This window comes from Mchenga conophoros, linkage group LG4 (assembly GCF_057382185.1).
Source record: "Mchenga conophoros isolate Kocher_MC1m ecotype Shallow Benthic linkage group LG4, M_conophoros_male_GT1.1, whole genome shotgun sequence".
Taxonomy (NCBI): Eukaryota; Metazoa; Chordata; class Actinopteri; order Cichliformes; family Cichlidae; genus Mchenga; species Mchenga conophoros.
This window is the reverse complement of record NC_140529.1, coordinates 25,194,630-25,222,222: the sequence shown is the minus strand read 5'-3', so window position 1 is coordinate 25,222,222 and position 27,593 is coordinate 25,194,630. Positions and strand designations below refer to the sequence as shown.

The 27,593-nt window shown below is 41.4% G+C and overlaps 1 protein-coding gene across 1 annotated transcript in view; it reads right to left on the bottom strand.

Annotated features, from left to right (window-relative positions):
- Window positions 1-23,892, bottom strand: part of dnaaf5 (dynein axonemal assembly factor 5) — a 30,420-nt gene extending 6,528 nt beyond the window's left edge. Inside the window, exons 1-10 of the mRNA XM_085271228.1 lie at window positions 23,319-23,892; window positions 22,443-22,627; window positions 22,179-22,303; window positions 20,747-20,865; window positions 19,050-19,282; window positions 18,501-18,725; window positions 14,854-14,997; window positions 13,289-13,457; window positions 8,065-8,212; window positions 756-906 (exon numbers count right to left, since the gene is read on the bottom strand). Coding sequence (XP_085127354.1) covers window positions 756-906; window positions 8,065-8,212; window positions 13,289-13,457; window positions 14,854-14,997; window positions 18,501-18,725; window positions 19,050-19,282; window positions 20,747-20,865; window positions 22,179-22,303; window positions 22,443-22,627; window positions 23,319-23,883 — 2,064 coding nt within the window. The 5' untranslated portion in view covers window positions 23,884-23,892. The remainder of the gene's footprint in view (window positions 1-755; window positions 907-8,064; window positions 8,213-13,288; window positions 13,458-14,853; window positions 14,998-18,500; window positions 18,726-19,049; window positions 19,283-20,746; window positions 20,866-22,178; window positions 22,304-22,442; window positions 22,628-23,318) is intronic.
- Window positions 23,893-27,593: the final 3,701 nt, after the last annotated feature.

Here is a 27,593-nt window from a genome sequence, read left to right as displayed (position 1 = left end):
GCCTGTGGAAAACACACATGACTTTCTGTTCTCGCATCGAACTGGATGTGTTGTTCAACTCAAACCCAAAATTTCTCTTTTCGAGGCTTTCCGCTCCTGCAATCATGGACACGTACGCCTACGTTCACACCGCCCCACCCCAGATATTTGCAGCTAAAGATGTCTGAAAAGACCAGGTGCTTGAGCTAGTTTAAAATGGTCACTCTGTGCACGCGAGGGCAAGTACTGCCAGATGTGCGGGTGCTTGTGCGAACGCACATACTGTAAACTCGGCACATGCTCCGGCAGGCAGGTGCAAGGGCATGTTCCGGTGACAGTTCCTACATATAACAAGGGCCCAGAACAGTGGAAGCATTGTTCCTCTGGGACAAAGGTATGCGAACCCGATTGCCCCCGCGTACACCTGCTACCTGCCGTGGCCAACTCTTTCAGCCAAGGAGAGAAAGATGGCGGACAATATATTTTCCTAAAAGGCCGAGTGGGACCGTCTATTTTGATGTGAAATGGACAAAACAGAGAATCTGAAGTAAATGTCAAGCCCTGATGGATTACAGGAATGCACTACCACATCTTTTCCTTTACAGAGTCAATAAAAAGAAATTTCCTGCAGATTGGAGATCAAAAGTGCTGGAGGGAGCTCACATCCGGTATGTGCCTCCAGTGCTTATGAGTCACTCTGCACAGGTGGAAACAGAAAAAACTGTGCGCATCATACTATACATGTGATGGATTTGCTGATGTCCTTCAGTAAATACCTGTCCAGGTGTGATGGCACCTCCATGCAGCACTGCCAGCAGACAGCTGAGGGCAGAGGTGCGGACGGCAGCGGCGATGCGGCCTGCGTGCCACACCAGGTTAGGAAGCAGGATGTCACTCAGAAACCTCTCTGAATCGTCATGGAAACACCTGGGATGACGCACAGGAAGGGGGGAAAAAGACATGATAAGTCAGCAGGAGTACAGAGAAAACATCTGTTTTAAGTACAATACAGCAATCGGCCAGCACCGAAACATTTCTGATGATGTGCAAATGTAACATGACATGCAGCATTACAGCTATACCATCAATATCATGGACAGTCCTACACTCGCTGTCGTAACGCAGAAGGGGGAGGAAGGCAGCAGTGGAGAAAAAGCCTGACGCAATGACTAGAACATCTGGGTATCCTCCTTTCACTTCTCTCTGCCTCTGGCATCCATACCACAGTCTGCAATGCCCTTAACTGCAAACCAGCACTGGCCACTAGTTCTTCAGCTTATGCCACTAACCTGTCATATGCCACATGCGTTAAAGTGTTGCAACGATTCCCTGCCAGTAGAGGGGGACTGTGTGTCGCAAATACAGCAAGAATTGTGCAGCTGGATGGGCTCAGTCACCTTAACAGCTCATCACGAGTGATGCCAGAGGATGGAAAGACATATTCCCACATTACAAGGATGATGTCAAGTGGTTAGGGAAGCAAGATTTTGTGTTGTACTTACACATCCGTATGCATGCACACCCGTGCACGCAAGTGCTAGGTAATTTTGACTGTATACCTAATGGCTTTATATGTCCTTGAGCAATCTCTCAGAGGTACAGTGGGGCAAAAAAGTATTTAGTCAGCCACCGATTGTGCAAGTTCCCCCTCCTAAAATGATGACAGAGGTCAGTAATTTGCACCAGAGGTACACTTCAACTGTGAGAGACAGAATGTGAAAAAAAAAATCCATGAATCCACATGGTAGGATTTGTAAAGAATTTATTCGTAAATCAGGGTGGAAAATAAGTATTTGGTCAATAACAAAAATACAACTCAATACTTTGTAACATAACCTTTGTTGGCAATAACAGAGGTCAAACGTTTACTATAGGTCTTTACCAGGTTTGCACACACAGTAGCTGGTATTTTGGCCCATTCCTCCATGCAGATCTTCTCGAGAGCAGTGATGTTTTGGGGCTGTCGCTGAGCAACACGGACTTTCAACTCCCGCCACAGATTTTCTATGGGGTTGAGGTCTGGAGACTGGCTAGGCCACTCCAGGACTTTCAAATGCTTCTTACGGAGCCACTCCTTTGTTGCCCGGGCGGTGTGTTTTGGATCATTGTCATGTTGGAAGACCCAGCCTCGTTTCATCTTCAAAGTTCTCACTGATGGAAGGAGGTTTTGGCTCAAAATCTCACGATACATGGCCGATTCATTCTGTCCTCAACACGGATCAGTCGTCCTGTCCCCTTGGCAGAAAAACAGCCCCATAGCATGATGTTTCCACCCCCATGCTTCACAGTAGGTATGGTGTTCTTGGGATGCAACTCAGTATTCTTCTTCCTCCAAACACGACGAGTTGAGTTTATACCAAAAAGTTCTACTTTGGTTTCATCTGACCCCATGACATTCTCCCAATCCTCTGCTGTATCATCCATGTGCTCTCTGGCAAACTTCAGACGGGCCTGGACATGCACTGGCTTCAGCAGCGGAACACGTCTGGCACTGCGGGATTTGATTCCCTGCCGATCGAGGGAGATTATCAGTGGTCTTGTATGTCTTCCATTTTCTGATGATTGCTCCCACAGTTGATTTTTTCACACCAAGCTGCTTGCCTATTGTAGATTCACTCTTCCCAGTCTGGTGCAGGTCTACAATACTTTTCCTGGTGTCCTTCGAAAGCTCTTTGGTCTTGGCCATGGCGGAGTTTGGAGTCTGACTGTTTGAGGCTGTGGACAGGTGTCTTTTATACAGATGATGAGTTCAAACAGGTGCCATTCATACAGGTAACGAGTGGGGGACAGAAAAGCTTCTTACAGAAGACGTTACAGGTCTGTGAGAGCCAGAGATTTTCCTTGTTTGAGGTGACCAAATACTTATTTTCCACCCTGATTTACGAATAAATTCTTTACAAATCCTACCATGTGAATTCATGGATTTTTTTTTCAAGGGTTCAAGGTTCAAGGTTCTTTATTTGTCACATGCATAGTTAAACAAGTATAACACACAGTGAAATGTAGCCTGACACGCTCCTCGACATGTGCAAAAATTGGGGGGGGGGGGGGGGGGGGGGGTTTAGAAGAAGAACATTATATATACACATATATATATATACATATACACATATATATATATATATATATATATATATATATATATATATATATATATATATATATATATATATATATATATATATATATATATATATATATATATATATATATATATATATACATACATACATACACTGGGTGAATGTGCAGTAGTAGCAGCAAGCAGGTGAATTCTGTACATTAATATGAATAGACATCTGACTATTTTACAGGATAGACAATATAAACATATTTAAAATTAAAGGAATTCACATTCTGTCTCTCACAGTTGAAGTGTACCTCTGGTGCAAATTACTGACCTCTGTCATCATTTTAAGTGGGGGAACTTGCACAATCGGTGGCTGACTAAATACTTTTTTGCCCCACTGTAAGTGTCACTCAGAAGACAGCACAGCAGAAAATTGGTCTCAAAGATGGGGAAGGGAACAAGTCTCCTGGGCATCATTGGACAAAGAAATCCACAGTAACATTTCAGCATACATTAAGTGATCCAAAAGGAAAGCTGATCTACTCTGGTCTTTCTTACAAACCCCCATGGTTCCACACGTTACTCAATTACAGGTTTATTTAAATCAGATCAGAGCCTTCAGATGCAGTTGAAAAAAGGTCAAGTGGTTCATTTTCTGGCATGCTCCACATCGCACAACAACTTAAATCAATCATTAATAATGAAAAATGAAACTGAAATTATTTTAATATATATCAATTGGCACATTAACAGAAGTACACTACTGACTGTTTTCTCCCTAAATAAAATCATATGAATTTAACTAGATTTCACTCTATTTTTAATCTGTTTTTCTAGACCACACCTGCAGTCACCCTACATCCCACATTCTGAGAACCACTGGATTAAACAGAAGTGAATTTTGAATCTCATGTGATGCCAAAAGTCATCTTCAGACTGTGCTTTTTTCTGTAGTTGGTCTTATGCAGTGCACAGACCTCAAATAGATTTTGGGTCTTTCAAAATCATCATTGCACGTACACAATGTGGACAACAAGATTGGACATCTTAAACTTGAAATCTGGTGTTTTCAAGGTAGTCATGCAGTCTGCCTTTTCAACCATTTGTCAAAAAAAATAGCTTGTTTGGAAGAGCTCACTGAACTTGAGCATGGTAATGCAACTGGACGCCCCTGTAGCAACAAGTTAGTTTGTACATTTTCTTGCAGCTGAGATATTCCACAATTAAATGTAAGTTCTATCATTGCAATGTGGAAGTGTTTAGGAACCACAGGAACTCGGCCACAAAGTGGCAGACAATGTAAAGCTACAGAGCGGTGTCACTGAGTGCTGAGGAGCAGAATGTGGAAAATTCACCAACTGTCTGCTGACTCAATAACTGCAAACCTCCTCCGGCATTAACATCAGCACAAAAACTTTGCACTGGGAGCTTCATGCCATGGGCTTCCATGGCTGAGGTAGGAAGGTACCCCCCCCCCCCCCAAAAAAAAAAAAAAAAAAAAAAAAAAGGAAGGTACCCCAGCACTTTTGCCCAAATGATGGCGTCATGGTAGAAGGTAGGGCTGTGCGATATGACCAGAATCTCATATCCCGATAAAAGAATTCTATCGTCCGAATAACGATATAAATCACAAAAATGTAACATTTTCTGTAAATTCTGTGAATCTCGGGCAGTTCGACTTGCGGGAAGCGTTTCCAGCTGCGCGTCATGTCGGAGTGTTTTAACTCCGAGTGAAACTATACATTTTTAGACATAAGTTGTAAAGGCGGCCGTTTTCTTTGTGAGTATTTATTACACGGCGTGCTGCGGGGAAAAGCCTGTTCTAACGTTTGAGTCTAAGGTTTATTTTTTAGCACCTGGCGGCTCTTTTTTTAAAAATTCTCATCCGTAAATAATCTGCTCTTTCGCGTGATTCCATTTATTTTGGAAAGTCTCAACAGGATCTTAGGACTTTATTGTGAAAGGTTTATGCGGAACATAAATAAGCGGACACGCAATGCTGTTACCGCCGTTGTTGCTAACCACAACGCATAAAAACAGGCGCTTGTCCGTCTGTAGTGTGGTTATATAAAATATAAGAGAAAGAGAGAACTTTAAGAAATTAATATAGCCACTACAGTGACCATCAAAACCATGAAAAAATATTGCCGTAAACAGTTTATTTTGCGACACCACAAAACAAACCATAGCGTAAAATGAAACAATAGACGTTTTTATATCGTCATCGATATATATCATTATATCGAACAGCCCTAGTAGAAGGTGTATTGGAAGGTTTTTGGAATTTAGCCATATTATTATGCAATATTCATTTCAACTACCCTGTCATTTGTTTCATTCTATAATGTGTTATTACAGGGTCAATTCTGATAAAAGCACAGCTCAGTTTATTCTTTTTTCATGTTACTAATTTATCTGCAATAAAAAAAAAGATAAGAAACCACATTTGGAACAAGAGAAAGAGCTCATCTCTTTTTCCCTCCCGTTTCATATCTTGAAACCTGACATTAAGACTAAAGACGTATCTATTGCATATCGTTCATGCATGAAAGCACACCGTTGTCTTCCTTGTAACTCAGATTATTTTGTCCAGCCGCATACGGTGGAGAACAGAGGCACACACTTTCATTTCTTACACAACACCTTCTACTTAGATTTCATACTCAGCTTTTTAATCACGACACACAAATCCACATGAAACAAAAGTGTTATGAACGTGTGCGGATGAAAGGCACGTGAACGCACACAAACTTTCCCTTTCAGCTTGTTCCATAGCGGCGCTGTCATTATGCCATTTTGGTTTCAGAACAAAGACGAGAGGTTTTCTCTATGACTATCATTGTGCTCTTGATGACATATAGCACGTGTGTGGCCTGCAATCTGCCAAGCATCAAGACCAGTCCATAAATCATGAGGGGAGAGGACTTTGGCAGAAGGCAAAGCCCCATATAGGATAATTTAAGTTCACACTATATGAATCTGAAACCTTTTGAAGGTATACCATGATTTCCGTCATACTGAGGGTTTGTGATTACAGGAGATATAGCTCAGGGATGAGTGAACCAGTTAGCAGTGCAGGTGGCCACGTTGGAAGTGAAGAGACAGACTTCTTTTGTGCGATATGCCAAATTATGGATTAAAAAAACAAAAAATCTCACGAAAGCTGAATATCCAACTTCCACATTTTTGGCAAAGATGGCAGAATATTCTGGCTCAAGAAGACCTCCTGTTTATGTGATACTTTTCACTGAAATACATTATGTTGCCTTCTGCTGCCGCTGCCAACTCGAGCCAAAGGGGACTTCTAGTGTGTTCCCATACAAAGATTAGCACTAGTTTCTTCCTCCTATTAACAAAACAAACTTTCTGACTGCAGCTTTAAGATTAGTTACACACGACACAGATGTCTCCGTCTGAGGTTTTCTTTCTGATCGACGGGAGCAGCTGCTGCGAGGATCTCGGGTTTAATGCATTCCATCAGACGCAACCCCGAGCCCATACTGAGGGCTGCACAGCTGAGGGCTCAGAGGGGACCCTGTTGGGGTGGTGTTGGCGTGGGGGGTGGATGTCAGACATCCCTGCTAGACCCCCTCATATCTCCTTAAGCAGTCAATAACCATTCAAATTAGCGACGAGAGATTCAGGCAGCATGCGCCGTTTGCTTCAGGCAAGCTGTGAAGTGATTAATTAATCAGCGTTAGTTGATCTAATACTCCCAATGAGACCATCTGAACTCAAATGGGACTCCCCTGCAGTCTGTATGGTGAGTGAGGAATGTGGTTTATAATTTCAGGATGACTGGGCGTCTTACTGATTTTAGCAGACAACATCACATAACCCTAGCTTCTCTCCATTGGCTTCCTGTTTGTTTTACAATTGATTTTTATGACTTTTTTATTTAAAAAAAAAAAATTAAAGTATGTCTGGGCCTGGTGCCCAGCTATGGAGCAGAAATTATGACCTTGTGGCTTTGGAATTACCTGCCTGAAGAGAAATGTTTTACAGATTCAGAGATTCTTTTAAATCCCCGGTTCTGGCAGAATCGTTTAGACTTTTTTTCATTGTTTTCATCCATTTATTTATTTTTTTGATGGCATTTTGGAGCCTCCTAGGAGAGCCATTTCAGGCATGTCCTGCCAGGAGGAGGCCCCCAGGAAGACCCAGGACTCGCTGGGGAGATTATATCTGTCGGCTGGCTTGGGAACGATTTGGTATCAACCCACTGAGATTGGTGCCCCAAAGACCCTAGCCCAGATAAGCGGTAGAGGGAGCGAGGAAAGATGGATGGATGGCATTTTGCATTTGTCCTTATTATTTTACATGAAGATTTCTGGATGTAAACATAGTGGAAGCTTTCTGATTTATATTTCTTGTCTGTGTGCAGTTTGAGTCGTACTGACTAATCACATTTGACCAGGCCTTGGTTGCATGCAAGTAAAACTGTCCATGTAGAGAGAAAAAGGAGTACAATTTCACGCAATGATGTTTTACCCACGTAAAAATTATTTTCACTAGTAAACAACGACCAAGATGTGAAACTGGAAATCTTGGCCTTTGGAATATTAGATAATTTACATTATCTGATATTCCGAATTTCCTGGCCACACTGAAAGCTCCAAAATATTGGCCGTTGCCTCAGACGTTTTCCTGTTGTGTGTCAAAAACACTCTGCAACCTCTGTTTTTATAGGTGTGAATATAAAGCTAATTATCATTACATATGAATCCTATCACCAACCATCTCAAACAACTTCTACAATTACTCATTTTGTGCATGCAGTCCTAATTATGGTTCCTTGTTAGCATGTTTTGAATGAACACAGTGATGTAAAATCCAGAAAGTGTAAACTAAAACTGATTAGTTGGAAATTTAAAGTCTGAACCTCATCCAGAGAAAAGGATGAAAAAGGAAACAGCAAATGAGCGTGCTGTTAAGTGTGAAATATTCATGAACGTCAGACAGAAACATCTCATTCCCGAGTTCTGTTCTTTAGTGTGAACACGTGTCACTCTCACCCCTGAGAATCCAGTGTTTTGTTTGCATCCAGCAGCAACTTTGCAAGCATTGTGAAGATGCTCATCCTCATCTCTGGGTCTCTGTTTGGTTGGAGGCAGTTATGGAGAAGAGGCATTAACTGGCTCAAAAACTCGCCGATCACTGGACCTTTAAAAACACAGACAAAGTTGCATTACTACAAATAACATTTCTTTTTCTGGTCTAATACACTTTTGCACAAAAAGGAGTTGCATGAAACTGTAGATGCTGACTTTGTGTGGCCTGTATTTTAATCACTAGGCCACCATATGCCATAGGCTCCATTTATTTATGCAAGGACAAGGACAAAGCTATTCCAGGTCTACCTGCTACCTTTGTAATGCAGATGTTTGCAAAAGAACTGGGTGAATTTGTGACAGTGGGGACAGTATGTATTAAAAAAAGGCTCATTGGTGTACCTCAATATGACCTCAAAACACCTCAAAGCCTTCGCCAAAGGTATACTGAATGTTTTTTTTAATCCAGTGATGGCAAAAACATGACTGTACCCATCTGAACTTCAGTATCTCACTTTAATATATAAACTTTGATACACCACCACCTGACACCATGTGAATATGTAAGGGGAAACTCTGTGGATAGACATGCACAGTGGCACTGCATCCTTAAAATGAAAAGGTTTGTATACGGTATAAAGCTAAAAAACAAATTAAAGTAGTGTAATGCGGCTTCAAAACACAATAAAAGTTCATTTCTATGCCATTTAAAATTCAAGCACTGATTTGGAGGGACAGAATATTCAAACTTGATTTTCACATTTTAAAAAAAAACTTAGACTGCCTTTATAAAATGTGTGCAACAGTGGAGAGTGGACAAAAAGGTGGGGACAGAGAGTTAGGGGAAGACACGCATCAAAGGTCACCAGATCGAACTCAAACCCCACCTGCTGCCTTGCAACCTATGCTCACCTGCCCACCCTGTGAGCTAAACTGGCGCCCTAGAAACAGATTTCTGATGAACACGAAAAAGCTGCTTTGCGCTGCCATATTTAATCAAATCTCCTGTGTTCTCATACCTTTCCTCAGACCAGCTGACTGTGCGTTCTGCATTTGGAAAGAAAAAAAAAAAAACGCACAGATGCACAATGGAAATTTCAGTGTCCAGAAAGACTGTTGTTCAGCCTAATTCTCGCATTACCAATATAACCATTATCACTACTTCAGCAGTGCTTAAACCTGGATTCTTCATCCAAAGGACTGAAGTTCATTCAGTCTTTCAGTCTTATTTTTACCCAACTACTAAATGCTAAATCCCTCCATAAAAAGCAACAGTGCTGGTTTTACAGAGAAATAATATATTTGCGTTTGTGAATTTTCTCAACAGGACTTTGTCAGGACAAAAAAGAAAAAAAAAGCCCCTGTTTTTTGCTTTGTTCTTACCTTTTTAAAAAGGCACTGACCATATTGTTGAGTTATTAAAAACCGTGGACTGGTGAGGCATTAACACTGAGTCAGAGGAAATGAGATGTAAGAAGATCTTTGTGCGCCACTGTTTTTATACAAATGTCTTTTACAGGCAAATATCCCCAGTTACATTCATGCCTACGCACGCTTATCCACTTACAGTCTTGCAGCATGTTTACACAGCTATATATAGTGATCTCTCTATGTGTAATGAGCGATAAGTGTCCAAGCCCTGTTTGGACAGACAAACAGAGTTCATGACCTGTTTATACAGACACGAGTGGAGACGGAGGAAATCCTGACATGGCCCGGGGATGCTAGCCAGCGACATAAAAAGATATGGGAAAACAGGCAGGCCTTTTCCATCCAAAGGGAATTTGTGAATCAATCAAGAATGTGTTATTTAAGCAGAGGGAGCTCAAAATGACTACTGATGTGGCAAGGCAGAAACAGAATATTTTGATTATAAACAATTAAAAAACAGTCAGCATCTATTTTATCCTTTAACAAGAGAGAATGGGAGTGAGAGAGATTGTGAGTAATTGTGCCATACTACATACAAGCAGACATTCTGACACCAGCTGGAGAACAAAAGACTGAGGAGGATATGAGCAGGCAATAATTATTCCTGTCTCTTACAAACACAGATGGAGTGTTTGAAGAGCTGATGAGCAAGCAAAATGACCAATTCTCAGTTGTCATATCAACTACCGTCAATTGTCCAAAAGGGACCCAATTTTCCTGAATCACGTGGACATCAAACACAGTGATAAAACGATAACACGGCTGTCTGTTTTGCTGCCCGTAGCAAAGTCCTTGGGATGTGTTAATAGAACATCTGCAAGAATGAAGCGAAGCTTAACCCTGGAAAACATTTTGTGCAGTTCTGCTTTTTATTTCATGCTATTTTGGCTGTGCTGAATTAACATAGCTCATATTTGCAAGACAATATATTTTATTTATTTCTTTTATTTTAGAATTGTTGTCTCAGTTCCTTAAATTAGCTTAAAATGGCTAAGCAACGCAAAAACCTCCACATTTCATCCTCAGCCCCCCCCCCAAAATGCCCCACTGAAAATACAATTTTTGATCCCGCATTTATCTTGACATCAACTAACAAATTTCTTTATGTTAGGATTTTATTTTGGACCGCTCTTAAATTTTTATATTTGCCCACCAGGTGGCGCTACTTTTTACAATTCAAAGCATGCAGTAAAATTTCAGAGTTTTTTTTCTGTTTCCCTCAAGGATGCCTTGCTACTGAAATCATAAGTGTGTCCAGGTATTGATGTTAAATTATGGTTTGTTTGTGTGTGTGTGTGTGTGTGTGTGTGTGTGTGTGTGTGTGTGTGTGTGTGTGTGTGTGTGTGTGTGTGTGTGTGTGTGTGTGCATACCAAGTTTACACATCTTTGTGGGGACCAAAAATTGGAATTTTACTATACTTGTAGGGACCAACAGCCCTTATGGGGACAATCCCCACGAGTTTGAAGGCATTTTTGAGAATCAAAATGTGGTTTAAGTGTCAGGGTTAGAGTTTGGCTAAGGGTTAGGCATTCATTTTTTATAGTTAGGAGTAGGGTAAGCATTAAGTCAATTAGATATCCCCAGTAAATGATAAGTAACTTTACAGAGCTTCAAAGATGTCTCAGCAGCAAGAACAAAAAAAAAAAAGAAAAAAAAAATTGACTTTTTTGAAAATTTGGTTCTTGCTCAGGCAGTTTATGCAGCTGCACTGCAGCCATGGTTAGAAGTATGAACAGTACCTCATCCTCCTCTGAGCACTCTGAAGCTGACGTGGAGGCCTCAGAGGTAGAAACAGACGCAGTGACAGGATGGACCTCTCCATCTCCATATTTTGGTTATCCCCATATTTTGTCTCCCACAAAGACTGCAATGCCCTGCTACATCCCAGGAGCCAGAGGTTTGACCCCAGGACCGACACACCCTGCCACCAGCTATGCACTGGTGCTGACGGATGAAATCCTGCAGCAAATTGTGGTTATGAGAACCTGAAAGGAAGAACTGCTTATGTAGAGATGCTCATGTTGGATGGTGTTTATAGGTCAAAAAAAAAAAATCAGTTCCAATCTGCAGGGTGCTGCTGCAAGCCCCTTTCATCAGCAAATGTAAGGGCAGTGTGACCTTTGCACAGACAGAAAGAGAAGAGCTGGCAGCACCACGTGGAACGCATATAATACTTTTACAGCCATTTGTTTGTGGAAAGGTGGTATTATTTTCGTTAGGATGAGTTAAAAAAAACAAAAACAAAACAAATCTGACTCTGTATTAAAAATAAAAATGGATGAAAATAAATAAATATAATGACAATATAATCCTTGAAATGTAGTTTATTTTATTAGTTTGTTTGTTTTTTTCAATTAAAAAAAAAGAGTGGAGCTGTGCAAACATAATGGCCTTTAAAGGGTTAAAAGAAAAAGAATGATTAATCATCTTTTATACATTTCAGGCTGAAGTAGTTTTAGAAGACTGAGTCATTTAAAGTACAAATTATAATATATAATTTATATATAATATTTCTACAGCGGTTTTTGGGAAAGTGGCATTTTGTCGCTTTAGGGTAAAAAGAGTCCGTTTTTTTAAGGCTCATCTAAAGATTAAAGCATTATTCAATATGAAAACAAAACACACCTTTACACAGACACGCACATGGACACACAAACACTGAGCTTCAAAGTGTCCTTGATCCAGGAGAAGGTCAAGAACAGGCAGCTTTGCTGCTGTTTGATGTAGTGACCTGCACAGGGATCACTGGACTTAGAGTGGACTGGTCAGTAAGTGTGTGAGAGTCTGTGAAAGAGTAAAAGAGAGAGAGCACGTGTATGAGTGTGTGTGTGAGAGAGGGGGGGGGGGAGAGGATTATGAGGGGGGGGACCCAGCTGCCCAGTCAATTAGAAAGGGAGTAGTGAGATGGAGAAAGAGATGGAGATAAAAGCGTGGTGCAGGGAGGTGGTGATGATAGAGGGTTTTATAGGATAAAGGGGCGCAAAGAGAAGTCTCAGAACCAAACCGAGGGTCACAGCTTTTAACCCTCTGTGTCATCCACATACACACACTCTAACTGCTTTACAAACAGAAGGGAAGACAGAGATGTACAAAAGTCAGGAAGCCAAATTCTCTCCTGTGTGGACAGTCACTCACAGGGATTGATCTTAGACAGTGACACAGTATGCGCTGCCTTGGGAACTGTCAGGTATTAACTAGCATAATTTTTTTATCCTTAACATTCGACTATCGACATGGATTGTGCCGACAGCACTGACATCAGCTCTGACTGCTGAGATTAGAACCTCTCCAGCTTCTCTCAGGAGGAGTTGGGACCAGCAAGAACCAATGAGAGGTGGTAGGATGTGTTTTCATGATTCCTCCTGCTTCTGTGCATGCAGGACAAAGACAACAATACAAACCAAACTCCCCAAAAACCCAAAGCTATCCCAACTATTTGTGCAGTAAAGCGTATGTGCTGCCTTCAATATGGACTACATGTGAGGGACAAATAACTTTATTCTTAAAATATGATGTAGTATATCATGTCCGAACAAGCTGAAAAATTACTACCACATGAGGTGGACGTGAACCTGCTCAAACTGATGGATGTAGTGATTTTCTTCATGTGGCAATTCGAAGTACCCATGTCTTAAAAACCTTACTGCATATTTTTTTCCTCCACTTTTACCACTGTAGAGTCTATACATGCAAAGACTTCAGCACCTGCAGTATAAAGTGGCTACATCTTGCACACATACAAGCTTCAGCTCTCACCTGATTGTATGACTACGATATGCAGCTGAAGTCTCTCTGGGGAGTAACTGGACCAGGTGTTGACAGAGGCAGACAGCCAGTCCAGCAGCTGGCCCATATGTTGTCTATAGAGCTCCATCACCGAGTCCAAGCCCTGCACCTTACACAAGAACTGCACACTCTCCAACGCCTGAAGAAGAGAGGGGGTAGGTGGAGCAAAATTAAGTCAACATAAGTTTAGACTGCAAGGTTTACTTGAAATCATGAAGTGTCTATAAAAAAATCAAAAATCAAACAACAAACAAACAAAAAAAGCAGAACTGAGCGGGAGTAAGGCTTAGCAAAGATGAGAGAAAAGTGATAAGAGAATTATTTCAGCTGAACAGCTACTGGTTTCCAATAATTTCAGGAATTCGGATGAGACACAAAAGCATCGTGTGAAGCCATGGGAAGAATAACAGAGCAGACATGACAGGGTCTCACACAGACAACCACTCAGAAACTAAAACATAGATACACAGGATGTCACAAAGGCACAGGAACCGCCAGTACATGCACACACACATCAATAAAGCTGAGCTCAGAGGAAAGGGAAAGATTGAAAGAAAAAAGGGATAGTAAATACTTAGCTGAGTTCTTATGGCAGGGAAACAGACCTATGGGGCACTTAATAATTCCCGTTGTAGTCCCTTAGGGATGGACGGGGACAGATACATTGTTTGAGTCACAAATCGGCTCTTTCAGAAGAGAGCCAGACAACCCTGAGCTGTCCGCTGATGGGAAAGACATGCCCCTTTTCTGGGAAAACAAGTTCTTCTTTTCCTCTGGGTCCGGGAATGCCCAAGGCCATTCTCACCATTCCTCTCTTTCTTAATCCATTCCTTCCCATCTCTTCTCTACTCACTGCTCCCTGTGTGAACATACACACTGATGCAGACAGACATAAACACACTGTCACACTGGTGGCCCATGTGGTGTCTGGTGAGCATCTGTGCCAGTTCCTTCCCGCTCCTCTCCCTATCATTACCCTACGATTGGCGACAAGAAGTTAGATGACATGTTGACCTCAGATGCCACTGGCTTCACTTGTCACTGGTCCTGTTTGTGCTTGGCATGTGGAGCCTGACCACAAGATGAGAGGTAATTTATTACCAGGATATGAGATGGCTTTTTTTCACCTGAGAAGGCTTTATGGAACTAAACGGGGCTTCACTTCTGACACAAAGCTGTGTCACAAGTGCAACACAACTCATCCCTCTCCACCCCTATTTCTGTCCGTTTCTTTCATTCTCCACCTTTCCCCCGCCTCCTTTCCACAAAGACTGGATTTAAAGTTCCACTCCAAAGGTGCAATTTCAGCTCCTGTGGCTAAGTGGGTAATTATACAGTTTGAGCCCATGTAAATGCTTACATTCCTCGAATAGCTCTCGTGTCATAAAACCTGCTTACCTTTCTAGTAAAAAAAATTAAAGGGGAAAAACAACAAGTGAAGGGGAAAATTGTGTAATTTCAGAGCAAAATATAGACGAGAGCTGCAGGAAGGATGGATCTGGATCTGTGACTTCATGATGTGGATGTTTTCTCACCTTTTCGCTCAGCTGTGGCTCAGTGGAGAAGCTCTGGACAGCGATGAGCACTTGGAGCAGCTGCAGGCTCCCTGAGCTGCAGTCTGACTCACACTGATGCAGCAGCACATCCACACACGCCAGCAACTGCTCCAAGTACATAACCTGTGAGGCGTGGTAGGAATGCATTATTATTAAGACTGTCTTTTCTTTGTGAATTCTAAGAAGCAATCCCGCTTTTTTAACCTGGTGACATCATTCTGGAACAACTAAATGGCCGCTTGTCTCATGTTTCCTACCAGTAATAACAGATGAACAAGATACACAGTAACACAGAGTGAGAACGTTTTTCCCCTCATCTGAAAACACACAAGTGTGTGTGCGATTGCTGACACTTGTCAGGCAGTGTTGTGGTGAGCTCATGTTTAGACAAAGACCTGCAGGTCAGACTAATTTCCATGCCATCACTGGGACCGTGGCCCTTTTTTCCCCTTGTTTTCACACAGCCTGTCATTAGGGTGTCAAGGGGGTAGAGTTAGAAGGAGAGTGAGGGGTGGAAGGTGTAAGTGTGATTGAGAGTGTGTGATTTTGTATGAGTTGTTAAGAGGAAGAATGCCCTCCAGGTGTTTGCTTTGGTCTGCAGGAAGACCGGTTGGGTTTTGAAATGGTTTTGGTGGTAGTTGGCTGACTAGCACTAGGTGGTGCACTCTCTTTTCCCAAATTTGAATCTTGGGATTAATTTCCAAGCAATCAGGGGTTACAGCAAAGTCATATAGCAATGCAAAAATAGACTAGAACAAACACTTAAACACAACTTGCCTGCTGCACCATACACCGGTCTTTGAATGCATTTCTCATGTCATTGACCAGGGTGGGGGATCCCTTCTTATGACTGAGCTTTTCACTGGGACATACACCCAGCAGGGGCACCAGGGAAGCAGTACTGGAAATAACGCGGCACACACATTCAGATGCTGCATATTAAACATTCGCAGAAAACAACGATTAGGGCTGGCCGAGAGTGAGGGAGCGGAAAAAGTGGTGCGGTGTAATGACTAGGTGGACACCTGGAGCAGGTCGAGATACACCTGGTTTTATTGGTCTGGGCACGTTCCAGGGGCCCTCATCACCTCGCGTACGTGCATCTGTCCACCGCTGGATGCATCACTTACGATACTCCTCTTTAAGAAGCTATACTAGGACCTGGAATTTCTATCCAATGGGGAACCCCACCCCACTCCACCAACAGCTACCGACATTGCTATAGAAACAGAAAAACAAACACTGGGAGTAGATGCAATATCGACCCTTTGCAGTGAGCTGAAAGTTGCTCTTATGCCTTTTTTGCACTCTTTGTCTGCCCTTCAGTTGAGCAGTGAGCGGTACCCAGCTGTCGCTGATGGCAAGGTGCATGCACACAGGAGACTCGCTAATGTATGAAAGTACGCTTGCTTGTTCAGCAGAATAGTTGATGTTGCGACATTGTGAAGCTTCTCCGTGTGCAGACAAGATGAAAAGACCTTTCTTCTAAATCCTGGCTGTGAAACTCACAGAGCTCTTCCAGCTCTAACTATCTTTACCAATCCACACCAGCCCTGCAGACATGCTGATGTCTCTATCACCATGGCAGCCTAAAACACAGGGACACCACAGCTGTGAAAGGTGTGTATGATATGATCCACTGCGGCCATGTGGGAGTCATAAGAAAACATAAATTTCACATCTGAACACGGTGGCTTCTTTAACCACCCTCTTTCATGTCCGCTCAAGCTCCTGAAATCATCTTCAATTTATAACCAAAAGTTTTTTTGTTTTTCCACGAAGCATCTGTCATTTATTTTTGTGAGTCGTCCCACCCCCTCTTTCTCAAAATAAAGAAAAGAAAACACAGCTGAAAGAGCTTGTGAGGTTATGTCGTGCAGAAGCATCATATATCAGCTCCTTACAGGGCCTTCAAGTCTGCCTACGCTCACTTTGAAGTTTATTTATATTTAATTTCTTAACAGGCTTCATTGTGTTCAAGTCAGACTTCACCTTCTCCTTTTTCTCTGCCTCTTGTTCAGGTGCCACATAACTCTCTGAAGACTGCACTTATATTTTAAAGTCCTTTAAATGTCTATATTTATAAAAAAAATTAAGAATAAAATAAGGTTCTGAGTGTGCCTTACTTTCTATGCTGCCATTGTGCCTGCAGCTGAACAAACTTTTATCCAATAATAATCAAAAGCAGGTCAATCTAAAAGGTATTTGGCATTTTAGCGCAGAGAGATCACCGGCATCCTGAACGCAGGTGGTCCTGTCTCCGTTGGTGTTATTTACAGCTACACGGAGATCTGGCCCGTCTCCATGCTATGAACTCTGTTGTCAAAGAATGTTGCAGGTGCTTTGTCTCTGCCACCTCCCCTGAGCAGTGCTCTGTGCTTTGCCCTCAGAAACAGTGGAGGAGACTGACAGAGTAAGATAGATGGAGAGACAGACAGAGAGGAAGCAGAGGTCTCCCTGCATCTGTGCGACAGCATGTGACTGTCCCATCCGGTTAATTCTTTTTCTGGTTGACCCCACCAGACAGCAACGAGGGAGGACAGAAGGAGGTCAGTTTCCGTATTCATTTATCACCAGCCTTGACCAGTCAGGCTTTGAAATTTCAGGGATTCCTTGAATGGCATGGCTGAACTGCAGTCTGGCGCTAGGAGCTCGCCTGGCTATTAAAAAAACAAAAACAAAAAACCAAAGCCTTTGCGTTGCCTTGCCTGCTCAGAGGGGTCACAGCAGTCATCCTGGGGTCACATGAATTAGTGATTTTTTGTTATTATTATCTCAAGGAGGAAATTCTTGCAGGGCACTATGAGAAGGGATGGGGTCATGTAGGTCCATATAGGTAGGCCCGTCGTGCAGTTATCTGGCAGACAACTGTTATTGTGAAAGGGAAACATATTTGGCGCTAGAGGAAAAGAGGCATGGAAATGTCTGCTCCGCACACGATAGGAATTTTCCTCTTATTTACAAAGAAAGCCCAAATGTATTTCAGTCACAGTTCATAGCTGCGATTGAGCAGAGGCGGTGCCATCAAAGTGCAATGCTAGATTTGAAAAACACCATGTGGCCCTGAGTGTCACCTTAACAGACTTGGCATTTTGGAGAATTCCTCCACAGTGAACCTCCTGAACTCACCCCATACAGTAGAGCTATTGAAAAGCCTTGAAGACTTTCACCTTATCATCAAACTTATTTCCATAACGGACAAATTACACCAGAAATATATACAGTAGACGATTGCTGCAAAGTCACTGCCAATAATAAGAGCGCTAAGGTACACAGAGAAAGCAGAAAATGACCCTTTATGACACTGCCAAGATCATCTAACATGACTTTAAGAGAAACAGCTGGTGCACACAGACTAGCTGGGATGGGGAAAATCAAAACATGGCTTCCTGTGAGGGAAGGTAAGCTGTCATCAAAACAAGTGTGATTTTAATGTTTTAACTTTTTCAACGTGTCCCTCCCTTACCAGTAAACTTCATACTGGAAATCAGCTAAAAAACAGTAAGAGAATGTGTTTGTAGTGGGCGAGCAGGAGGTACATGGCATTACTGGAAGAACACTCATACTCAGGTAAATAAGTTCAAAACAGGCCAACCACAACGAAACCCGAGCTTCCCTCTGCTGACCTGTTGATATCCCTGGCACACATCGGGCTGGGCCAGAGCGTTGGCGACCTGCTGGATGTGTGGTTTAAGGAGGGGCCTGGAGCATCCTCCGAGCACGGCAGCCAGGACCATGAGGGGGGCCCAAGGGTGGGAGGAAGAGTGTGGGCTGGCCACGTGATCCAGCAGCAGTTTGAGGAAAACAGGTGGAGGGACAAAGGTCCCTATCAGTTTAGCAGCTGCCAGACACTGAAGGTGGAAACAGAGAGGAAGAGAGTCAAGAGCAGAGACCTGAGGGAGTGTCGAGGATGATGAGTTTTCCACACATCAAAGATCAGCGTAATCCTCATATGCAAACAGGTGCATCCCAAGTCCTTGAGCCCTGATTGGCCCAGTTCAAATATAGAAGCATGTTTAGACTGACATGAAGAATAACTGCTGACTCAGAAGAAACAGTGCTATTTTACAGTATGTGCAGATGTGAAATTTACTGAATTCCACATTTAAAACAATCAAAGAAAAAAATCTTTTAAAAAGTGATGTATAATGTGCTCTACTTCTCTGGTTACTCACATTGTTGACTACGTCCCTCTCACTATCTGTGCAGGCCCGATAGAGGGTCGCCAATAGGGCCGGCAGGTGCTGGATGCAATGGTCCTCGGCGTGGAGCAGCAGCACTGAGAGAAGCTGAGAGGTCTTAACCCGCGTTGGCACCAGCCAATCGGTCACATCGTGTGTGATAGCCGGTACCAGCTTCCCCAGATTTCTCACAACCAGCTCTCTGCAGCCTAACCCTGGACGCTCCACTGCAAGAGAAATTGAAAAATTCACCTAAGCATACTCTGCCACTGTTTGTAATCTGTATTTTCTTTGGAAAAACTCATGTTTTCCGTCTCATTCACTTAGCATTAAGATGGAGAGTTCCAACAGAAAATAGCAGATAATAGAGAGAGATTTGCTTTGCAAATTTACTGAACACTCTCCAGGATGCTAGGTTGTGATCAAAAGTATCTCAAATATCACACTAATATAGATATCAAGACCCATAATCGAAAATATTTTCTGTTCAGAGTACATTGCATATGCTTAATTAATTTATGTGTAGTCTACGTGTGAAATCATTTTGTTACGCACATTGTTATGAACTATATGAATCCTTAAAAAGAGCATTTACAGCACAAGAAATGCCACTGATTCACATATTTTCAAAAGTGTGCTGAGTGGGCTCCACATTCTCTAGAAAACCCCCCAAAACCACTTTTTATGACTGAGATTCCGCCAAAAGGGGCTTGTCAGAGCAAAAGTTAACACTTTTCCATATAGCCTTCTACATTTCACTTTTGCTTGTCTTTCTTTTCACTAACCTGCCACTTTATTGCCCTTCTCCTATAGGCACACTAATGAGAGAGGAAGGGAGGACTAAAGGAAGCCAGAGATAAATCAGAGAAACACAACAGGACAAGACCAAACAAGGCCCTTTCTGGTTGTCTCTCACTGTTTGACAGTGACCTCTTCACACTGGGAGGCCCGGGAGATTTATGATCACAAGACAAAAATGGAAAGAAGGACAGAGAGAAACGTGCTCTTCCTTTCCTGTCGCCAGGCAGAACCAGTATTCATTCATACTGTCCCATGTGGAGCAGTGTACAGGATCTTCTTTTTAAAAATGCAGACTTGTGCAACCGAGCTGTGCACATATTTGTCCTGGCCCTCTAGGCAAACTGCAGGCCAACTATTGTGGCCATGTTTCAGGTTCATATTGCTACCAGGCCCGAGGCAAACACTAATCTTTCCAAGCCAGTACCTGCCTTGACAACAAAGCTGTCATAGACTGCATCATTTCTTCTTACTGTACATTATAACTATGAACAGCTGTAATAAAGAGACAAGATTTAGTGGAGTAGGGTGCAGCTATTACATTTAGCTTTACGCTGACATGCAGCTGCTTTAAGAACTTTGAGTCTAGACAAGAAAGTAAAACTCCATATACAGAAAACTTTCTAATCCCTTGTCTCACCACCTACGCGGAGTCGAGGTTGATGCATTACACCGATGCCACCCACTCCACAGCTTATTCTTGTCTTATTTACTAAGATCCCTTGATCACAAACAACAACAGCTTTTAGAACTACTGAGATGGAGAAAAATGTCAATGTCAAAGTTCACCATTCACTCTAGCTTGAACTCTTTACATTATTTACCAAAATACCCAACTGGATGACCACACTCCTTAAAAATTGTAGCATAGGGAAGAAACAACACCTTCAGACCTTCTGATGGGTAATGTGGAGGTGGAGTGAGAAGGAAGTCCATTTTGTCCTTGATGTCATCTTCATTCTCCTTCTCCCACTGTGCGCCTACCTGCTTCCACAGATCAACGGCTAGAAGTCTGAAAGAGGAAATGGAAAGATGAGAAATGAGAAATAATAGTATGGTCATTGTTGTTTGCACTATATTTCATATACATCTAGGTCCAGTGGATCATATGGCCACAGTCAGACAGTTTATATGTAAATGAAATATGTAAATGAAAGAGTGTAAAAACAGTACTGCATAACCAATTACAGCCATTTTTATACACACTTGAACCTGCATTTGGCAGCTGTACACTAGAACTCTAAATATGAGGAACAAATGATGTTTGTGCAAGTGAAGGGGGTTCTTCATTAGGCTGAAAAACCAAAATAAACATTATCAGCAAGCTGGCAAACACTTCAGAAATGACACTGACATTGTTCAGCTGAAAGGCCATAGAAGTCAACTAAAGCGCACCATGGCAGAATTCTTTCACTGGCTAAGAAAACATCTAACACAAAAACCCTCTTGAGGAGAAAGGTCTATCCTTGTTAAGGTTCCAAGAGCATGAAGCCCACATTAGCCTTTCCAAAAAAAACATCTAAACAGGCCCGCACAGTTCTGAGAAAATAATAATTTGGACACATGAAACCCAGATTAACTTTTACTGGAATGATGGGAAGAGATAAGTATGGAGGAGGAGAGAAACATAATTCAAAGCACACCACATAATCTGTCAAACAAAGTGGAGGTAGCGTTGTGGAATGGGCATGTATGACTACTAGTGTTTAGTAATCATGTGACTGCTGATAGAAGTAGCAGAGTGTATTTTACAGTGTACAGAGCTCTCTGCTCAGAGACTGATCAGACAACGCTTTGCAGTGCGAATGGATGATGAAACAAAGCAAACTGCAAAGCAAACTGCAAAGCAACCTAAGAGTTTCTCACTACAAAGAAATGGGATGTTCTTCAATGACCAAGTCAGGTCACCTGATCTCAACCCAACAGAGCATGCTTTTTCAGTTATTAAATACAGAAACGAATGCAGAGACCCACAAACAAGCAGCAACTGAACATAGCTGTAGTAAAGGTCTGACAATATATCTCAAGGGAAGACACAAAGCATTTGGTGTGTCCATTTGGTGTGTACAGTCAGTGACTCCAAAAGATTTTCACTCAAGTATTACAAACAAATATAAAATTTGTTAATTTATCAAATTGGAAATAGGAGAATGTGTATAAAAATGACTGTAATTCTTAACCCCCTAAAAAGCCTTGAATTAAAGTTGAAAACATGCACTTCAGCATCATGTTTGAATTAAAAGCCGCTGTGTTTGTGTAAAGAAATTGTGTCATGTAGTTTCTAAACAGGAAATTACACTACAGAATAAAACTGTGGACTTTAACCTTATTTCTGGGATCTCATCATTGATGATGCTGAGCAGGAGAGGGATGAGTTTGTGAAAATAAGAATATCTGTCTCTGAAGTGCAACAGCCAATCACCGACGACTGCAGTCACAGCTTTTCTCACCTGGATCCAAAGAGAGAATGATAGGGGGGCAAAATTCAGGATCTTCTAAACATAGACAAAATGGTTTTGAGTTTTAGGACAAAAATGTTAATCCATGGTCATGTTATTCCTGGAAGTTTTTCCCTCCAAAAAACTGAACCTGAGGTGAGTCGTCAAACAGTCTCTGCGCCAGGTGAGAGAGCACGTCATCCACTTTTTTCCCACTTCCATGCTGAATGACCGCCCCAGTGGCTTCGATGACAGAAACCCGTACCCGAGTGTGCTGATGAGCAATTGTCAACATGAGGGGCTTAATGAGACACTCGGCTTGCATGTGAAAGTGCTCTGAAGAGAGAGAAGGGAAAAGGATTGCAGTCCATTCAATTGTCTAACTGAAAGCTGGATCATGCAGTGATATAATACACAACTTATGATACATTATCAGACCAAGTACAGTGCTGTGAGAAGTATTTGCACTAATCCAGATTTATTTCCTCTTTTTTGGATACTTGTCAAACTTGGATGTTTCAGATCATCAAACAAATTTTAATATCAGACAAAGGTAACCTGAATAAATAGAAAGTGCATTTTAAAATGATAATTTCATTTACTAAGAAAAATAAGTAATTTAGGTAGAAAATTGAGCTTAATCACAGCCAATTAATGATTTAACCAGAAGCAAGCAATTCTTTTTCTCACAGGGCCAGGTAAGTTTAAATTGTTTTCCCCTTAATAAATGAAACCATCATTTACAAACAGCATTGTGCATTTACTCGGGTATTCTTTGTCTAATATTAACATTCATTTGACGATGTGAAACACGTCAGTGTGCCTACGGGATCTGTTCAGGCAAAACAAGCAACTACTGACTGCTCTAGTTGCCCAGCACAAAAACGTCACTCTTGCCATTTAATATAAGTGCGGAGGCACCTGCGCAGTACAGGAAAGAGAGCTGTTGGGCCCCAAACATGTCTGCGTGCTTCGAAACCATGGTAACCAGCTTTCTCCACAGCCACAACAAAACCCATTCACCAACCTGGCACACACTTCGCAAAGTTCACGGTGCACTTGCAGCTTTCACGTTTAACATCGGGGAAAGGGTCTACGATGGTTCTCTGCAGTATGTTGATCACTTCGCTCAGATAGGGTGCTAAATTCTTCCCGCACACTTCCACTATTAGAGTTAGCATTTCCACGGCCGACAGGCGAAGTTCCTCCGCCGGCTCCAGGATCTCCTTCTCCCCAAATCGCTGAGCCAAGCAGGGCATGAGATAAGGCAGCGATTCCTCCGGCTTCGGGACACATCGGATAAACTCTGTCAAAACCGCTATAGTAGTTTCTCTGCATCTTTCCATTGGGTCTGACAGGCATTTAAGGAGAGGCTTGATGAGGGAAGAAAAGACTTCCTGTAAGGCGCTGCTGGACAGTCCTTTATCAACCGTCTCCTTCTTGATCGCCTCCAGAGCTCTTTTTCTTGTCGCCTTGTTGTCTTCGTTCAGACAATTTAAATGTCGGGCGAGTCCTCTCAAAACTTCAGAGGAAGCATGCTCGTCTCCAGTCGCCATCGCCGCCATCTTGGCTGTCGTTATGGCAACCGGCATTCGCACGACAAACAAACGACTGCTTTACGATAGTTTCAGATTCAAAAATATGAAACTTTATTTACATTCGCAAACACAAGACTATCATGGTGGCATCTAGGGCTATTCAGATGTTTTCATATATTATTACAGCAGACAGAAGAGATGTTCCAATACAAACACAAATTAAAGAACAAAAAATAGAAATCAATAAAATAATAATAATAATAATAAAAAAAACCACTAAAACACACACACACACACACACAAACACACCCCCCCCCCCCCCCAATTAAAAGTTCACCAAATTGCCAAAACAGAATGAAAATGACATACACAATGATTTTATTTGAAGTCTCCCAGCTATACAAACTGTATATTCTGTAAATTAGCCAGGTTTGGCTTACAATTAAACTTACAATTGCGGTCAGACACTCATCATGGCCATAAATCTCATGGCTATTTGGAGATTTTAATGACTTCCTTAAACTGTTTGTTTTTCAGTGTTGGAATCCAATACAGTATACATTTATTTAGGATTTTCTCTAATCCATGCAGGTTCAAAAGTATACATACAAGCTCAAATACATACACTTGATAAGTGGTGCTGAAAGTACTGTGTCTTTAATTTGACATGGCCAAAGTCTATTAACTTCTCATCAGTGATCATGATGGACTGCTTATTTCTCTGACCAACACTCAAAACAACGGGAAAATCCACAGAACTCAGTGAAGATCTAAGAAGAATTGTAGATTTGCACAAGTTGGGAAGGTCTCTTGGAGCCAAATCTAAACAACTATGGGCAGAAATCTGTGCCATCAGAAACTGAATTTGAATAAGTTCAATTTGAATTTGAATTGCTCAGATTGAATCTGAATTGTAACTTGAATAAATGCTTTTGAAAACTGAATTTGAATTAGTCTAATTTGAAATTGAATTTATGGTTTGAAAATGATCATCACTAAATTGAAATTGCATTTTATATTTTGAAAATGAATTGATTTGCTTTGAAACTGCATTTTATCCTTTAAAAATTCAGCTCTCGAATAATTTCAGTTTCACTTCTCACCATTCAGTTTCAGTTCTACAATTCAATTTCAGTTCCAAAATTCAGTTTTTTGGAACTTACATCCGGTTCCGGTTCAAGCGCAGATTAATAGAACTACGTTTTACTAGCGGACAGAAAGTGTTACTGACGGGAATCTACAGCATGTTGAGCTGAATTAAGACTTCAGAAGTCATTCGTCATGTCGAATGACCAGCGGATAAACTCTCAGGTTGGTAATAAATGTATTACATGTATAAGAACAAGCGTCATGTTAACAAATGATAGCCATAAGGTAACTTTTGTGCTTATTGTAGCTGTTAGCTAAAAACGCTAATTTAGCGTAGTTTGCCCTGAATTCAGCTTTGACAAACAAATATGATCGACTGTTTCTAGTAGAATTCCAAGGTTGTCATCTTGGACCCTCTCAGAGTACCCCCTCTGTATGCTTGCAGAGACCCCTACAGTAGGGAAACATGCAAAACGGTGTCCAAACCTTTGTATTTTAGCTTTATTTATGTCTTACACAGCATCCCAACTCTGTAGCTAACTTAATAACTTTAGCTAACTTAATAACTTTAGCTAAAGTGAATAGTTAGTCTAATTCATTAGTGCAGCATTACTGGGTCACCTCTGTTTGAAGTGATATAATATGATATACAACTATCACTGAAACAGCAAACTTTGTAAATAAGCAAACAACACTTCTCATTCTCTAAACGTTTGGCCACAGCTGTAGATTACACTATCAGTGCTTGTTCACTCTTGACAATAATTACATTTCTAAATTCTCTTTGTGCATTTACAGGTAAACAATATCTAATATTTTATCTAAATGACTGCTTTGTCTTTTAAAAAGGGTGAAGAGCCTGAGGCCAGTGACAGTCCAGTTCTACTCTAAGTACATCCTTACAGTGGCTCACAGGACAAGGCCACATTCTTGTCCTGCCAGAAGAGAAGAGAAACTTCAGAGTCTTCATGCAGTTCAACCACACCTGTCATATTCCATATGACAGGGGTCTCAAACTCCAGTCCTCGAGGGTCGGTGTCATGCAACTTTTCCATGCCCTCGAGGACTGGAGTTTGAGACCCCTGCCGTATGGTGTTCATGCTGTTTTCTACCACACAGTTACAGCATGTCTGACTGCCTGTTCAGCATGTGCAAAAATATATGATGAGTTTAAGCATGTGATGACTAAGGCCTTCCATTATGGTGTTTGTCATCACATGTCACAGACATCTGGATGATCATTTGGAATAAACAAAAAACTTGTTACTTCATCTTTTATCTTTATTATTATTATTGTTCTTATTTTACACTTTTCATTGTTAGGCATTAGGTTTATTTGTAGTAGTCCTTTCCAACGTCTTTCCCTCTTCCATGTTACTGTGTCAGCTTGTCAGGATCTATTTGGGTTTGGAAGTGGAACAGAAAGTAAAGAAATCCAAAGTGCCATTAAAACCAGGAGACGTTCTTATATTTCAGAAGAAGGGATTAATTCAAAAGAAATGACCTCAATGCCATATTTTATTTAGGAACCCGAGAGAGCACTTTGCAAAATAACACATTCTTATAATTTCACCCTCAGATGAGCCAAGCTACAACTGTCAGGGAAGGTGATGTAGGTACAGAGCATATGAGAGTGGTTAAGTTAATGTCTCTTGTCTAGATGAAGGCACAATACGGATCAATGGCAAGGCATAGAGATTCAGTGTCTTCAGTGGACACTCCATTTCTGGCACAAAACACCTGTAAAAGATGGTCGATTTAGGAGGTGACCCGACAACTTCAGCCTGTCAAACATATTAATGGAGCAGTATGCTTTTAAAAAAAAAAATCAAATTAAGCATGCATTCAGTACCCTAAGAATTATTATGGTAGTTAAACACAGTGATAGTTGTATATCACTTCAAACAGAGGTGATCCAGTAATGCTGCACTAATGAATTAGACTAACTATTCACTTTAGCTAAAGTTATCAAGTTAGCTACAGAGTTGGGATGCTGTGCAAGACATAAATAAAGCTAAAATACAAAGGTTTGGACACTGTTTTGCATGTTTCCCTACTGTAGGGGTCTCTGCAAGCATACAGAGGGGGTACTCTGAGAGGGTCCAAGATGACAACCTTGGAATTCTACTAGAAACAGTCGATCATATTTGTTTGTCAAAGCTGAATTCAGGGCAAACTACGCTAAATTAGCGTTTTTAGCTAACAGCTACAATAAGCACAAAAGTTACCTTATGGCTATCATTTGTTAACATGACGCTTGTTCTTATACATGTAATACATTTATTACCAACCTGAGAGTTTATCCGCTGGTCATTCGACATGACGAATGACTTCTGAAGTCTTAATTCAGCTCAACATGCTGTAGATTCCCGTCAGTAACACTTTCTGTCCGCTAGTAAAACGTAGTTCTATTAATCTGCGCTTGAACCGGAACCGGATGTAAGTTCCAAAAAACTGAATTTTGGAACTGAAATTGAATTGTAGAACTGAAACTGAATGGTGAGAAGTGAAACTGAAATTATTCGAGAGCTGAATTTTTAAAGGATAAAATTCAGTTTCAAAGCAAATCAATTCATTTTCAAAATATAAATTCAATTTCAATTTAGACTAATTCAAATTCAGTTTTCAAAAGCATTTATTCAAGTTACAATTCAGATTCAATCTGAGCAATTCAA